Below are 13,327 nucleotides of genomic sequence, written 5' to 3' on the forward strand. Positions count from 1 at the left end.
TGAGAATTTAGGTTTTCTTGATTTCTGATATAAATGACAGAAAGCGAGAAAAACCCCCCCCCCACAATAGAGAAACCCAAACCCTAATACATAGCAATGAGAAAGAAGTAGTGCATAAGCAAAACAAATTCAAACTGATATCTCATACACTTGGTGAAAATTCTGTGAAAAATATCATAAATCTGAATAGAGCATGCTGAGAGCTTTCCAATGCCTATTCATTTTCGGAAAATGGATTCCGTTTGCCCATTCTACGGCCCCAAAAGTGCAAAAAAGAAGCCCGAATTTGACTAGTAAAAAATACAGTCAAACAGTAGATTCAGGAAACAAATCCACCACCACAAGGTCCATCTCGGAGTCACCTTTTTGATGCCTATTTGTTTGCCAAAAAACAACTCCAGATGCACAATCTAGGCCCAAAAAACCAACCCCCTCTCAAAAAGACTAGAGAGGAGGAGTTGGTGGAGGTCCACGCGGAGGTGGGGCTCGGGCCGGGCAGAGGTGGTGCGGCCCAGGCTGAGCGGAGCGCTGGCCGGGCGGAGGGGGCAGTAGAGTGGAGGGAGAGTTGACCTGGGTAGAGCAGAGGTGGCAGCAGCGCGGGGCGGCGGCACTGGGCTGGAGGGGTGGGCATCGGAGATTGTAGCCGGCGGCGGGGGCTGTCAGACCTGGAACCGGAGGCGGGGGCTGTTGAAGCCAAAGATCACTGGAAGGAGTAGCCAGCGGGGCTAGGGTGGTCGGAGGGCTGGTGGAACCCGTGGGGCCGGTCTGACAGGTCCGCAGGTGCCGTACAGCGCCGGACTGTCAGGTCCGGTGCCCAAAAAAAAAAAAAAAATTTTGCCCTCTGTGAATTTTTTTTTCCTTTTTCCAATTGTGTTGGGTTTTTTGATATTTTTGCTTTGCAATTTAAAAAAAAAATCAAGAAATCCAAAATTCGGCCTACATGCCGTAAAAAGGCAAAAAACTTTTCTTCAAAAAAATTTCTCGATTTGCGTGCTAGAGCCGTACGACCTGGATCTGAGAAAAAAAATGCTCTCAGAGGCTCAGGAACCAAAATAGGTCAAATTTTATATGACCATAGGGGTTTTTGCGCCTTTTGAGCATGATGGTGAGGCCCGTTTAGGCCCAAAGGGCTTATAAAAAAAGGTCAAACCCTAGGTACATAAAAAAATCTTGAAACCCTAGATCTGCTTCCAATGCAAAAAATTCTCAAAAACAGGAACAGGTAGCTGCAGATCTATGCTCTGATACCATATAGAAGTTGAGAAATACAACCCCATAGTAGCCTGAAGATCTTTTGCAAGCCAAATAACCTGTTACAAGGAGAAGCAATGAAGCAAAATCTGAAGAACATACAAAACACAGGAAAAATATTCTCAAAATATCAGAGCTCCAATTCACCAAAAAATGTATTGTAAAAAGATAATACAATGAAAAGAAAAAATAACCTCTAATAGGTCAAGAAACCCTAAAAAGGGAAAACCCTAGGCTTGCAAATAATAATTAATTAAAATAATTAATTATATGCACCTAATGTTAGCTTACGTGTAAAAACATAATTGAGAACTTAAAGAGTTAAACAAATAATGTTTAATTAATCAAGTAAAGACCCAATTACTCTAACACATATGATCATTATAATCTTTAGAATCCAACGTGGCTAACTACATGAGTTACCCTGACTTCAAAAGCATCCTGGATAGAGTCTCACTGCCAGCGAGCGTCCATAGCCCCGACGGGGTTATCACTGTAATCTCACAAATATTGCTCCATTGCCAGCCAGACATCCATAGCCTCGATGGAGTTATTTGCATGTACTCATAGCCAAGTATTTTGATATTGTATTTCATTACATTTTTCTTTTCTTGATATTTATTTTCTTTCTCATGCTTTTGATATTTTGATATTGTCTTTTTGCTCTTTATTTTTCTTGCATTGGATTGTAAGTGATGAAACTTACATGGGTTTGATAATTACAGTGGTGCTGAAGCAAGATTTTAGATTTTTCACTAGCCATGTCTTCGACTAAGAGATCACAATGATTTAGAGAAATTGATTAAGTGTATGAGATATAGTAATCAAAAGATGTCAGTACCAAGATATGATAAGTGGTTCTTTTCTGGATTGAGTGTGTATCCCAACCAAAAGAAAATGTTAAAGAGGAACAACCTTGAATTATGAATCATTTCATGAATACATATCTAGGAAAAGGACTGAACATGAGATTCGAGCATGGGCAAGCATGTGACAAAATGACACAAACGCCTATTTCATAGATGAAGGATTTATGTAAAGGACTGAATGATAGGGATTGCAGGAATCGAAAAGAGGTGTTGGATAATAGATAGAATGTTTGAATATTTGTGTGAGGATAGATGGAAATGTATTCAAGATGAGTATTGGTACACAACTCGAGAAGTGATGAAGAGATGGAGGAAAATTGAATTTTGGGACATAAGGACCCAAAATAGATAAAGGAAATGATGGAAGAATAGTTTTGGAAAGATGTTTACATAGATGGTTGAAAGAAGTTCAAAGATGGTGCCTTTGTTGATCTTTCGTATGGATCATTTGAGGTGATGGATTGGTGGATTGATGGAGGTAAGGACCCAAGATGGAGAGTTTGACTTTGGAATGAAAGGACCTAAAATGGATTTGGATGATGAAAAGTTTGACTTTGGAATGAAAGAACCTAAAATGGATCTGGATGATGACAGGATTCCTTGATCTTGATTTGAGTTTGTGCTTTTCTCTTGATTTTGAATTAAATTAGTGAAGGAGATGGAAGGGATATCATGCTCTTTCTTAGGAGGTGGATGTTGAATGGGACTCTGCTCTTGAGATAAAAGGGGTTCATCATGGATGGAATACAAAAATCTTAGGGGGATCATCATAAGATTCTTGATAGGTGGTATCTTGATAAAAAAATGGGATTATATTGGAGAGTCATGATATCTTGATCTTGATTTAGGCTAGGACTCATTTCCTTTGAATAAGCTTCTTCTTTTCAAGTGACAAGGGACGGTCACATGAGTGATCAAAGTTTCAGTTTGGATAGGTTGATGTTGTTGACTTGATGGATACTTCATTTCGGATACTCAAGCTTACTAAGTCAAATAGAGGGTTTGTTCGATAGGCACCTATGACAAAGTACACCAAATGATATGGATAAAGTCTCCTGATATGGAAACTTGATTTGTATAACTTGAATACCTAGCTAGGTATTATTGTCGTTGAGATAGTTGGATGATAAACTCTTGATCACTTGGTTTGATACTCCCCTAATCTTGTTGGATGAAAATATTGCCTAAAGATAGTTGAAAAGTTGATAACCACCTCAAAAAAGTGCTTTGTTGGATTTGGAAATTCTTTTCTCTCTAAGGTTGCTCTTTGCTCTTTGTTTTGAATTGATTGTTGTATTGGTTGATTTGCAAGATATTTCAGTGTTCATAACAAGAAGACATAGCACACATGAAAACAATGATCATCCTTATGCTAAACATTGGGTGTATGTTTTTGTGAGGATATTTTCAAATCCCCAATGTTTTCACTAATTTGATTTACAATAAAGGACACATCAGATATACACTTTATTCAAAGGTCATCAACAATATCATAGCCCACTAGTCTCGATACTCCGTCAGCTCAAACAACCTTGTCACTCCCTAGAGGGTGCATGTTTTTTTTGCCTTTTGCCAGAAATTAACTCAAAGTGAATTGCTTCACAATTGGGTAGTTATCTTGGGAGATATATGGTGAGTAATCTTGGGGGCTGATTCTTCCCCACCCTTGCACTATGATATTACCAATATTCAGAAACTAGCTTAGCTCAAAGTTTCTAATGCTAAGGTTCGCAATCAGACTTTTGTTTGGTCTCCAGTGATAAAATCCCTCGGGAGGCTTCCCAACCTTTAGAACAAAGGCTTTACGTATCTTAAAGATACTGGGGGAAGGCTAATCGCTGAGAAAAACCATTGGAGGGGATTTTCATTAGCCTCCACATTTGATTATAATGGGTTGGAATACTTGGCGATAAAGTTGTTTCCCACTTGGGTTGTACCCTTCACACTAGCCCTTTCGAGGCTTCGAGAAGGCAAACCATCCAAAGGATTTAATGCTTGAAAGTAAATAAAGCAATTAAAAAGTGGGTTTGACTTTTTGATCACCCAATTAAGGGGAGAGCATATACCTACCACTTAAGACAAAGCAATCAAAGTTCATTTTAACCTTTTAAAAGCAATTGTTGGCTAAGTCCTATTTGGAGATGTTGCTCCAACAAGCATGGTGTTCTTTTTATCCCACAAAGCAATTTGTTGTCTAACTAGGAAATTGAAATCTTGGTCAACATAAAGTAAAGAGCGTTTACTTGAAATGGAAATCGCTTGGCAAAAGAAATGGAAAGATTGATTGTTTTTTTTTTACCCTTGCAAGAAAATGAAAAATCGTTGCTCTTTTTAGAGCCCAAATTTGAGGTGTGAATCCTAACTTGCAAGAAAGTAAATGTTTGATTTGTTGTTCTTTTTACCTTGCAAATGTGATTCTTTTTAGAGCCCAAATGAAAATGAGGTTGATTTGTTAAGCCCAGAATAAAGATGAGATTCTTTTTTTAAACCAAAGGAAAAATGAATTCTTTTTACCCAATTTGAAAAAAAGCTTGAAAGAAATTCAAAAATCCTAATCTAACTCCTCTAACCTGCAAGAAATTGTTAGAAACCTGAAAGAAGAAAAAGTTAGTGAAATATCAAAACTCTTTGTGGGCTTACACAAGCCTAATTTCAAATCTCGGTTACAATATTTTCACTCCTGATCCTGAGATGCCCTAAAATTTGACTGTCTGAAATTTGGAGGATCCTCCAAAAACTAGATTTTTCATTATAAGTCGTGGAGATCTGAAACGCCTCTCAAACATCTTGACAATATAAATGGAATATGACTTAAAGTATAAGAAAGAGCAAAGAGAAGATGATATGTCACTTATACTTGATTCGATTACAAATTTTGCACTCTGTTTCAAATGCGCTAGAAACTCAAACTCGATTTGATTCATTACTTTTGCAGGTTGATACTCCAAGAACTAGACTTGATTGCAAATTTTGCACTTTCTTTCAAATGCGCCAGAACAAAGATCATATGCGCTAAAAGAACAGCCAAATGTGCCAAAAGATATCCAACAATTAAAAAAACTTTTAAACCTTTTGAAATGATATCTATATGCTGGAAATGTGGGATTAACCTGCAATAAAGAAGAACACTTCAAACATACACATGAAACATTGCGTTAGAGTTAGAAATCAAAACAAAACAAAGCAAGTTAATGAATCAAAACTCTTTAAAATCTTTCCATGCTCCTCTATTTCTAAAGATCTCTAAGATTCAAGGTGGCGCTCACTTGGAAGAGGACTTGATCCTCAAGATGACAACCTAGAGAACGAGATTTAAATGATTCTAGGATCAAAATAGATGCAACTATGATCCTAGTGAATGATCTAGAGATATGAAACTAGATAATGATATGGTGCAAGATATTGATATGAAGATAAAACTAATATGAAAATGATACTAAGATGAAGCTAACATGATATGAGATTAACATGATATATCTAAGATTATATTGCTATCAAAATGATCTAAATTCTATTCTATCAAAGAGAGATACTATGCTTAATGTTATGAGACTATAATGTAGATGCATAAAAACTTGATATGGAGAATGAAGAATGAGAGCTCTATTTATAGTGAAAATAGGGCAATGGAGGGTTGAGATTGAATAATCTCAACAAGGGCTAGGATTGAAAGTTATCAATCCATGTGAGGGATTCAATCCAATCTCAAGTTGACAAATGTCACCTTGAGAGGGCTTGAGAGGAGATGTAAGAGGCATTAAATGCCAGAGGAGACATGAAGGTTACCTTATGAGGTAAGTTTATGGTTAGGTTAGTGGATAACCAATGGATAAAGCCTTTACCCAAGGGGTAAACTCTTTTGTAAGGGTTAATAGGATAACTAGGGTCAAAGCCATTAGTGCTTGATGAGACCCTTGGGTTAGCTAAGGGTTAAGTTAGAGAGAAAGTTTCTAACCATGTGGGAAGGTTGAGTTAACCATTAATGGTTAGGAATAATTTTGGGACAAATTTGTAAGAGTCCTTCCAAATTTGGGGAACTCAACAAGTTAGCTTGTTGAAAGAAATAAAGTCTTAAATGCATTTAGAAGACTTTATTCCAAATTTGAGAAGTGACTTTCTCAAATTTAGGGAAAGGACATGATTAGGATTTGATTAGGTTAATTAAAAGGGTTTAGAATAATCTAGAAGGATTTGGAATAGGTTTAAGAGGCAAGTGGGAGATGTAGGATTTTGCAAGTGGGTGGGGAAAAATAGAATTTAATTAAAATAAAATTAATTTATTTCTATTGTTGGCTGCAACTTGCATTGGTAGGATTTTGAAAGTGGGGTTATGATGTAGATCATAATGGACCCTCCCACAATCACATTGCAACTCATCATTCTTTCTTCTTGAAAACTCAACTCTTCTTGTTTCACCTTCCTTCACTAGGCTTCACCAAGATGCCCAAATAGAACTCTCAACCTCACCAACTTGTTCCAACACTTCCTAGGGAATATACATACCCTATTCCACTTTACCCAATAGGATCCACTCACCCTATCAATTGGTTCTCTCACAAACCCTTACCCAGGTCCCTAAATAGGCCAATTCCCTAGGAGCCCTGTTTAGCGGGTAATATGACTTTTACTCAAAAAACTTTAATTACACTTGGAAAATAAATTTCATATCTAGATACCCTTTTGGAAGTTACATAACATATGTGAAAATAAACTATGGTTCTTTTCGACGAAATACTTAGACCAACACCCTGCTACTCACCAACTAAGCCCAATTAGCCCTCTTTTCCAAAGTAAGTACCCGCAAATGGTACAACCACAACACAAAACCAAAAAAAATTCTTGAAAAATGTTTCAAAACAATATATTTTCTAGGTTTCAAGGCAAAAATCACTCATTTGATAGGTTAGATACTAAACCCTCCTTTTTAGGCCTTCTAACCTAGGGCTTTCTCAAAAGCACTCCTCCATTCACTTCCAGAATCAAACAAGGGTCATTTAACCTTATAATAAACCACAAAAGACATAGTAAAACATAAAAACAACATCTTGTTAAGCTACTTCTTCTACTGCTATACTCATGCCTCCATTTTCATGCTTTTCCTCACTCAATCTCTTACCCTAAGGTATCAACACTTCATCTCCACGTTATTCCCTGAACTCAAACCTGTTATAAGACAATAATATGCATCATTAATGACCCATTCCACAAGAAACAACAACCACATAAAGTAGAACGGGTCACATTTGCATTGTGACTCTCAAAACTCCCCTAAAACAATCACCTACAACAGATTTTAGGACAACCAATGAAAGTATATCAGATTTGAATGTAAAACCTTCAATAATAGTATCAAATGATAGTACAAACACTCCTCTACATTTTAAAATCCATTTCCAACAAAAAATGAAGCAAACAAGAAGAATTTCATACCAATAAAGTGCAGATTTTAGACCAAAATTGCAAGGAAAGCCTTGTATTTTATTGCCAAACCCCAGACTCTTACAAGGCCAAGCAAATCCAACCCTTAACCTCTTACATTTTGGATCATTGCAAACATATTTAAACCTCTTCCCTTCATGGAAACCGAAAACCAACTCTTAACCACCCATACAACCACTTTTGGGTGTTTATAACTTTAATTTATTGTCAAATTGACACTTTTAGTTGTCAATTGACAAGTTTTTAACCTTTTTACATCTTGACACTTTCTAATCAACTTTATTATATTAATATGGTCACACAAGACCTTATGAAACTTAAAATGCTCATTAAAACCTATTCTACCCATTGAACCCCATTACATTACTCATTTTGACATTATTTGCCCAACATGGCGATTTTGGCAACTTATTACAAAATGACTCATTACATGAGTTTGATGACTCGAAATGACATTATTATCCAAGATTAAAATATAAAATGGTCACTTTAACCTCATAGACTTAATTATCTCATAAATCTTCATTATGGCCTCATGGTGGCCAATCTTGTCTTGGGTGCTCCTGCACCAGGGGATTTTTAACTAAATTTAGATTTATTTAAATGTAAAAGAGGTTTCAATTAAATGTAGATTTAATTAAAATGGCTAGAGGGGGAATTTTAGTTAAATGGCTACGAGGGAGATTTTAATTAAATGGCTAGGATAGAAGAAGGGAAATATTAATCAAATCTTTAATTTGATTAATAGGCTAATTTAGAGAAATATGGATATTAATTAAATCTTAATTTAATTAATTGAAAGAAATAGGGACAATTAAATGAATAAAATTCACTTAATTTGTTGTGCGACTTTTAAGTGTCTACAATATCTATTAATCATTGAAATAAATAATGAAGCCACCTTATATTGTTGAATATTATGATTAATGGTGACCTTGACATCAAATGGGAGGGGGTTATGGGAGTACCACCTTTGCAACATAGGATTAGAAACTCCTAGGTTCGCAAACATATCAATAGGTTTATTGCCTCCCCATAAATGTGAGAGATATAACGATATTAAAAGAACTTGAGAAGATGTATAGAATCCCTTATAATATTTTCAATAGTCCAACTTGGGTTTTGAATCCCCTTCAAACAATTGATAATATTTAGAGAATCTCCTTCGATCCAAAACTTCCCACAACCTTGTTTGTAAGCCAATTTCAAAACCATTGTAGGTAGCAACCGATTAAACAAAGATAATATATTTATTGTTAATATATTAGATCGGAATAAAAAGGAAGACAAGTATGTGCTAGTGAATGGTTTAATTTTATATAAGGGTAGAATCTTTCTAGTGTCGAATTGTAAGATGAAACAAAATATTTTGAATGACTTGCATGAGATACTCATGATGACACATTCTAGATCTTACAAGTAATATAGACATTTAAGAGATTGATTATCAAGGAAGATCTTTGAGAAGAGATCTCAAACACATCACATAGTACATCACCTACTATTAAAATTAATTAGAGTATATATTTCTTGTATCTTTATTACAACTATTGCATATTCACCATCAAGATTGGGAAAAGTGTGTTCATGGAGTCCATCACGAATCTTTCCAAGGTATATGCTAAAGATGATATTTATATTATTTTGAATAGGTTGAATGATTATGTATACTTCTTTTCCATTTATATCAAATTCAAAGTACATTATGTGGCATATTTATTTTTTAGAGAGGTGTTTCGATGACACGGGTCACCCAAAATATATTATTGATGATAAAGAGAAAATTTCTTTACTTTTTTTTGACAAATAAATTTCATTTAATAGGTGCAAAACTCACTTCTAGTAGAAGCTATCACCAAAAAATAATTCCACAAATAAAAATAATGAATAATTGGGTGGAAGAATACTTAGAATAATATTCTTAAGATAAAAAACTAGCATGGGGTAAGTGGTTATACCAGGAAGAATATTGCTACAAAAACACACATCATGTCCCTTGGTATGTTTTCATTGATGGAATTGTGTTTTTATGATTTACTAACTCTTGTCATTGATATATCATGTGGTGTTGTCATTGATGTCAACCAAGAGTGTTGTGGTGTCATTGATGTCTAATGAGTAGTTGTGTGTTGAGATGTGGCTAAAACCTATGATGAAGTCCATAGTTGGATGACAACCCTCAATTTGGTGTTGATATCTATACTCAGTGTATTGTGGTGTCAATTATTCTTGCACTTGTATGATGATGCTTATGGTAATGATAATGTGTTGTGTTGAAAAACAATGATGGTACTAAAGTTCATGATTGGATGTCATGCCTTGTTTATTATCAATAGGAAATGTTATCACGATGATATCATATTAAGATGAGGATTAGAAGAATTAAGATGAAAATTAGAAGCATTGTGATGAAATTTATAGGTTGATGATGGTCTTTTGCATGCTACAAGTATTTTTCTATCTCTTTTTTCTCGAGTGAGGAAAAGGTGCTACTAGGATGTTCTAGTCTCTACAAGTTGGTGAAGTATGGAAATGTAGGAAAGTGTTTTGAAGATTGTTTAGGAGAATGATCTGCATTCCTCCATGCTTAATGGTATTCTCTTGCAATTTGGGAGTTAGATTGTAAGCGTTGTGGATGTTGAACTTCTATATTTTTAGGTCTTTGGTCTTGCAGCATATGTTTTTGGTAAATGTAGTATGTTGGCAGCTCGGTTGCTTGTTAGGGCTAGTCTAGAAAATCCTTCACAATTCTGTAAATTGTTATTTATGTTGCTATGGCTTGGTGGATGTTCTTATATTGACTATGTAGTATCTCAGTTTAGATTTTAGGTGATGAAATTTACCACAAGTATGCTTGATAATGTTCTATCTCATGATTGTATTTTCTAGCCTTTTGAGTATAAAGGACTATGTATTTGTTTCGTTGTGCCATCTTGATTAGGCATGATAGTATGAAATAATTGTATGGAAATATTGTTGAATGTTCAAGGAATGTCTCTATGTGTTCCACATAACAATGGTTTCTCTTTTTGGTATTACATATTATCTAGTGTTGGTTTTCAGGGTGATTTATGGTTGTTAGGCCAATAGGGCCTATTCTCTTTCTTGTGCCATGCATTTGGGAGTTTGCGTTAACATTGGAAGTTGTGATGAGTTGTCTTTGAGCCTTGCTATGTCTTGAATAGATCAACAATGTGTAAATTATTTTGGAATTTTAGTTTATGGGCAAACTAATAAAGTGCTACATGTTTCATCTACCTATTACCCTATTATTGGCTTGGGAGGATGTGTGCCAGCATGTTTGTTGTTTGGGTCTTCATAGAAATGTATAATAAGTTATTTTAGGTCCACTCTATCTCCTGCTTTGGACCGCTTTCATTGTAAATATGTTTTGAGGCTGACTTGTTGGGGTTAATACTCGTCTCTTGTTCTGCTCGACCTAACTTGATGCTATCTTTGCTTGTAGAGGTTATATATAAAAAATATCAAATAATTTGTGAATATAGTGGGATTGTGCGATGTGAAGCATGAAGTAGTAAAAGTGTGTGGTGAAACATTTTGGAGGATGTGAGTAAAGGCTTATTCATTGTAATCCAAATTTTCATGCATCCTTCTTTGAGATAGTGAATTTCTTTCTTTGTATCTTTCTTTGAGGTAGTGAATCTCTTTAGAAATTCCTTTTGAGGGTAGTGTGCTTCCTTATGTAGTGAGCCTTAATTCAAATTGTAATACTTATTCATATATTGTTAGATATCTTACTGTGGTTTTTCCACTGTTAGGATTTTCCATGTAAATCTAGTGTTCTCTTATGCATTGGTGTTCACTGCTTTATTTTTCATTGTTGATGATCTATTTTGAGGGTTTTTGAATTTGAATTGTGATAAAGGGTTTAATTTTTTAGGAGACTAATTCACCTCCCTTAGTATTGTGATATGTTCAACAATTGGTATTAGAGCCAAGTTCCTCTGAAAGAGCTTAATCACTTGAGGCACAAGATGGATCTCACAAGGCCCCTAGGTTTGATGGAACAAACTAAACTTTTTGAAATGTAATAATGGAAGCATATATGATGCCTTTAGGGTTTAAAGTTTGGAACTCAATCAAGGATGGTTATAATACTCCTCCTACTCCTCTAACAGATTTGACTAATATTAGGTTATATGAAAACAATTACAAAGCAACGATTGAAATCTTGAGTGAGTTAGAAAATTTAGAACTTGTGAAGGTAATGCACTACGCTATTGCTAAAGAGATTTGGGAGCAACTTGAAAAAATATATGGAGATGATAAAGTAGAGTAAATCAAGATGTAAAACTTCAAGTGAAAACTTAAGAATTTGAGGATGAAGACTTTTATACTTATATGCTTTAGGTGAATGAAGTGGTAAATGACATCAGAGGTATTGGTGGAGAACTGAAAGAAGATGCAGTTGCGAAATAGGCACTCATATCTCTTCCTAAATCTTATAGCCATAGATGTCTTCTATTGAAGAACGTAAGGATCTAGATAAATATTCAACGGATCAACTATATGGTGCTCTCATTACCTTTGAGATGGGAGAGTTTGACAAAGATGCCCCTAAGAAGAAAGTTGTATTCAAAGTCAACAAGAAGGTAGAAGATGATGATGATCAGTGTGATGACTTTGTGAGAAACCTAAAGAATGGCACCGACAAGTACAAAGGTAAGTTACCTTTAAATATTTTAATTATAGTAGAATTGATCATTTTCCCTCTAAGTGTAGTTTTAGAGAATTACAAGGTAGCAATAAAAGAGAGTTTAAAAAGAAGTTTTTATTCCAAGGAGAGAAATTGTTCTTCAAAAGATGAAGATCATGATGAATCAAATGATGAAAAACTATTCATGGCTATGAAAGTTGGCGACAAAAAGGGTGATATATAAAAATGTAAGAATTTTGATGCCTTGCAAGTTGACAAAGATATTAAAAAGTCAATGATTGTATTGACCACATTCCATGCAAAAGAAGAGGGAAATGCTTGGGTAATTGACAGTGGTTGTTGTCATCACATGACTAGTGATAAAGTGAAGTTCATCAACCTTAAGAAGTGGAATGGCCAATCAATCAAGGTTGATAACGAAGGCTCTGCACAAATTTGTGGAAAGGGTACTATAAGGATTGATGGAAAGAACAAGACAAAGGATGTTATTTATGTTAAAGGTCAAAAAACAATCTCCTCAATGTTTGTTAGATGTGCAACAAAGGATATAATCTTATATTTCATGACAAAGGTTGTGAATTAGAAAAGGGTAACTCTGGAAGACTAATTGCAGAAGGAACTAGGACTCATGAGAATGTTTACCACCTAAAAGAGGCTAAGGGAAGAAGTTGTCTGATGACACATACTAGTGCATGTTGGCTATGGAAAAAGAGGATGGGTCACATCAACTTTGACAACATGGTGAAGATCATCTCTACACATGTGAGAAGAGAGATGCCAATGATCATTGAGCCTATTAAAATTTTATGCAAGGGATGTCAAATGGGGAAGCAAAAAAGGACAAGCTTAACTAGAAAATGGTGAAGATCATCTCTACACATTGACTTATGCGGACCAAATAGAGCAAGTGGACAAAATGGTGAAAGGTACTTTATATTGCTTATTTATAATTACACTAGAATGACATGGGTTACATTTTTTAGAGAAAACTTAGAAGCTCTAGATAAATTTAAATCTTTCAAATCTTATGTTGAGAATGAAGTAGATATTAGGATCAAATGTCTAATATCTGATAGAGGAGGCAAATTTA

General features: G+C 35.1%; 1 protein-coding gene across 1 annotated transcript in view; it reads right to left on the minus strand.

The window, feature by feature from the left end:
* Window positions 1-444: 444 nt before the first annotated feature.
* The window catches only part of LOC131077399 (uncharacterized), a 58,402-nt gene continuing 45,519 nt past the window's right edge, over window positions 445-13,327 (minus strand). The window contains exon 3 of the mRNA XM_058014895.2: window positions 445-798. Coding sequence (XP_057870878.2) covers window positions 445-798 — 354 coding nt within the window. The remainder of the gene's footprint in view (window positions 799-13,327) is intronic.

The sequence above is a fragment of the Cryptomeria japonica genome, chromosome 4 (assembly GCF_030272615.1).
Source record: "Cryptomeria japonica chromosome 4, Sugi_1.0, whole genome shotgun sequence".
Lineage (NCBI taxonomy): Eukaryota > Viridiplantae > Streptophyta > Pinopsida > Cupressales > Cupressaceae > Cryptomeria > Cryptomeria japonica.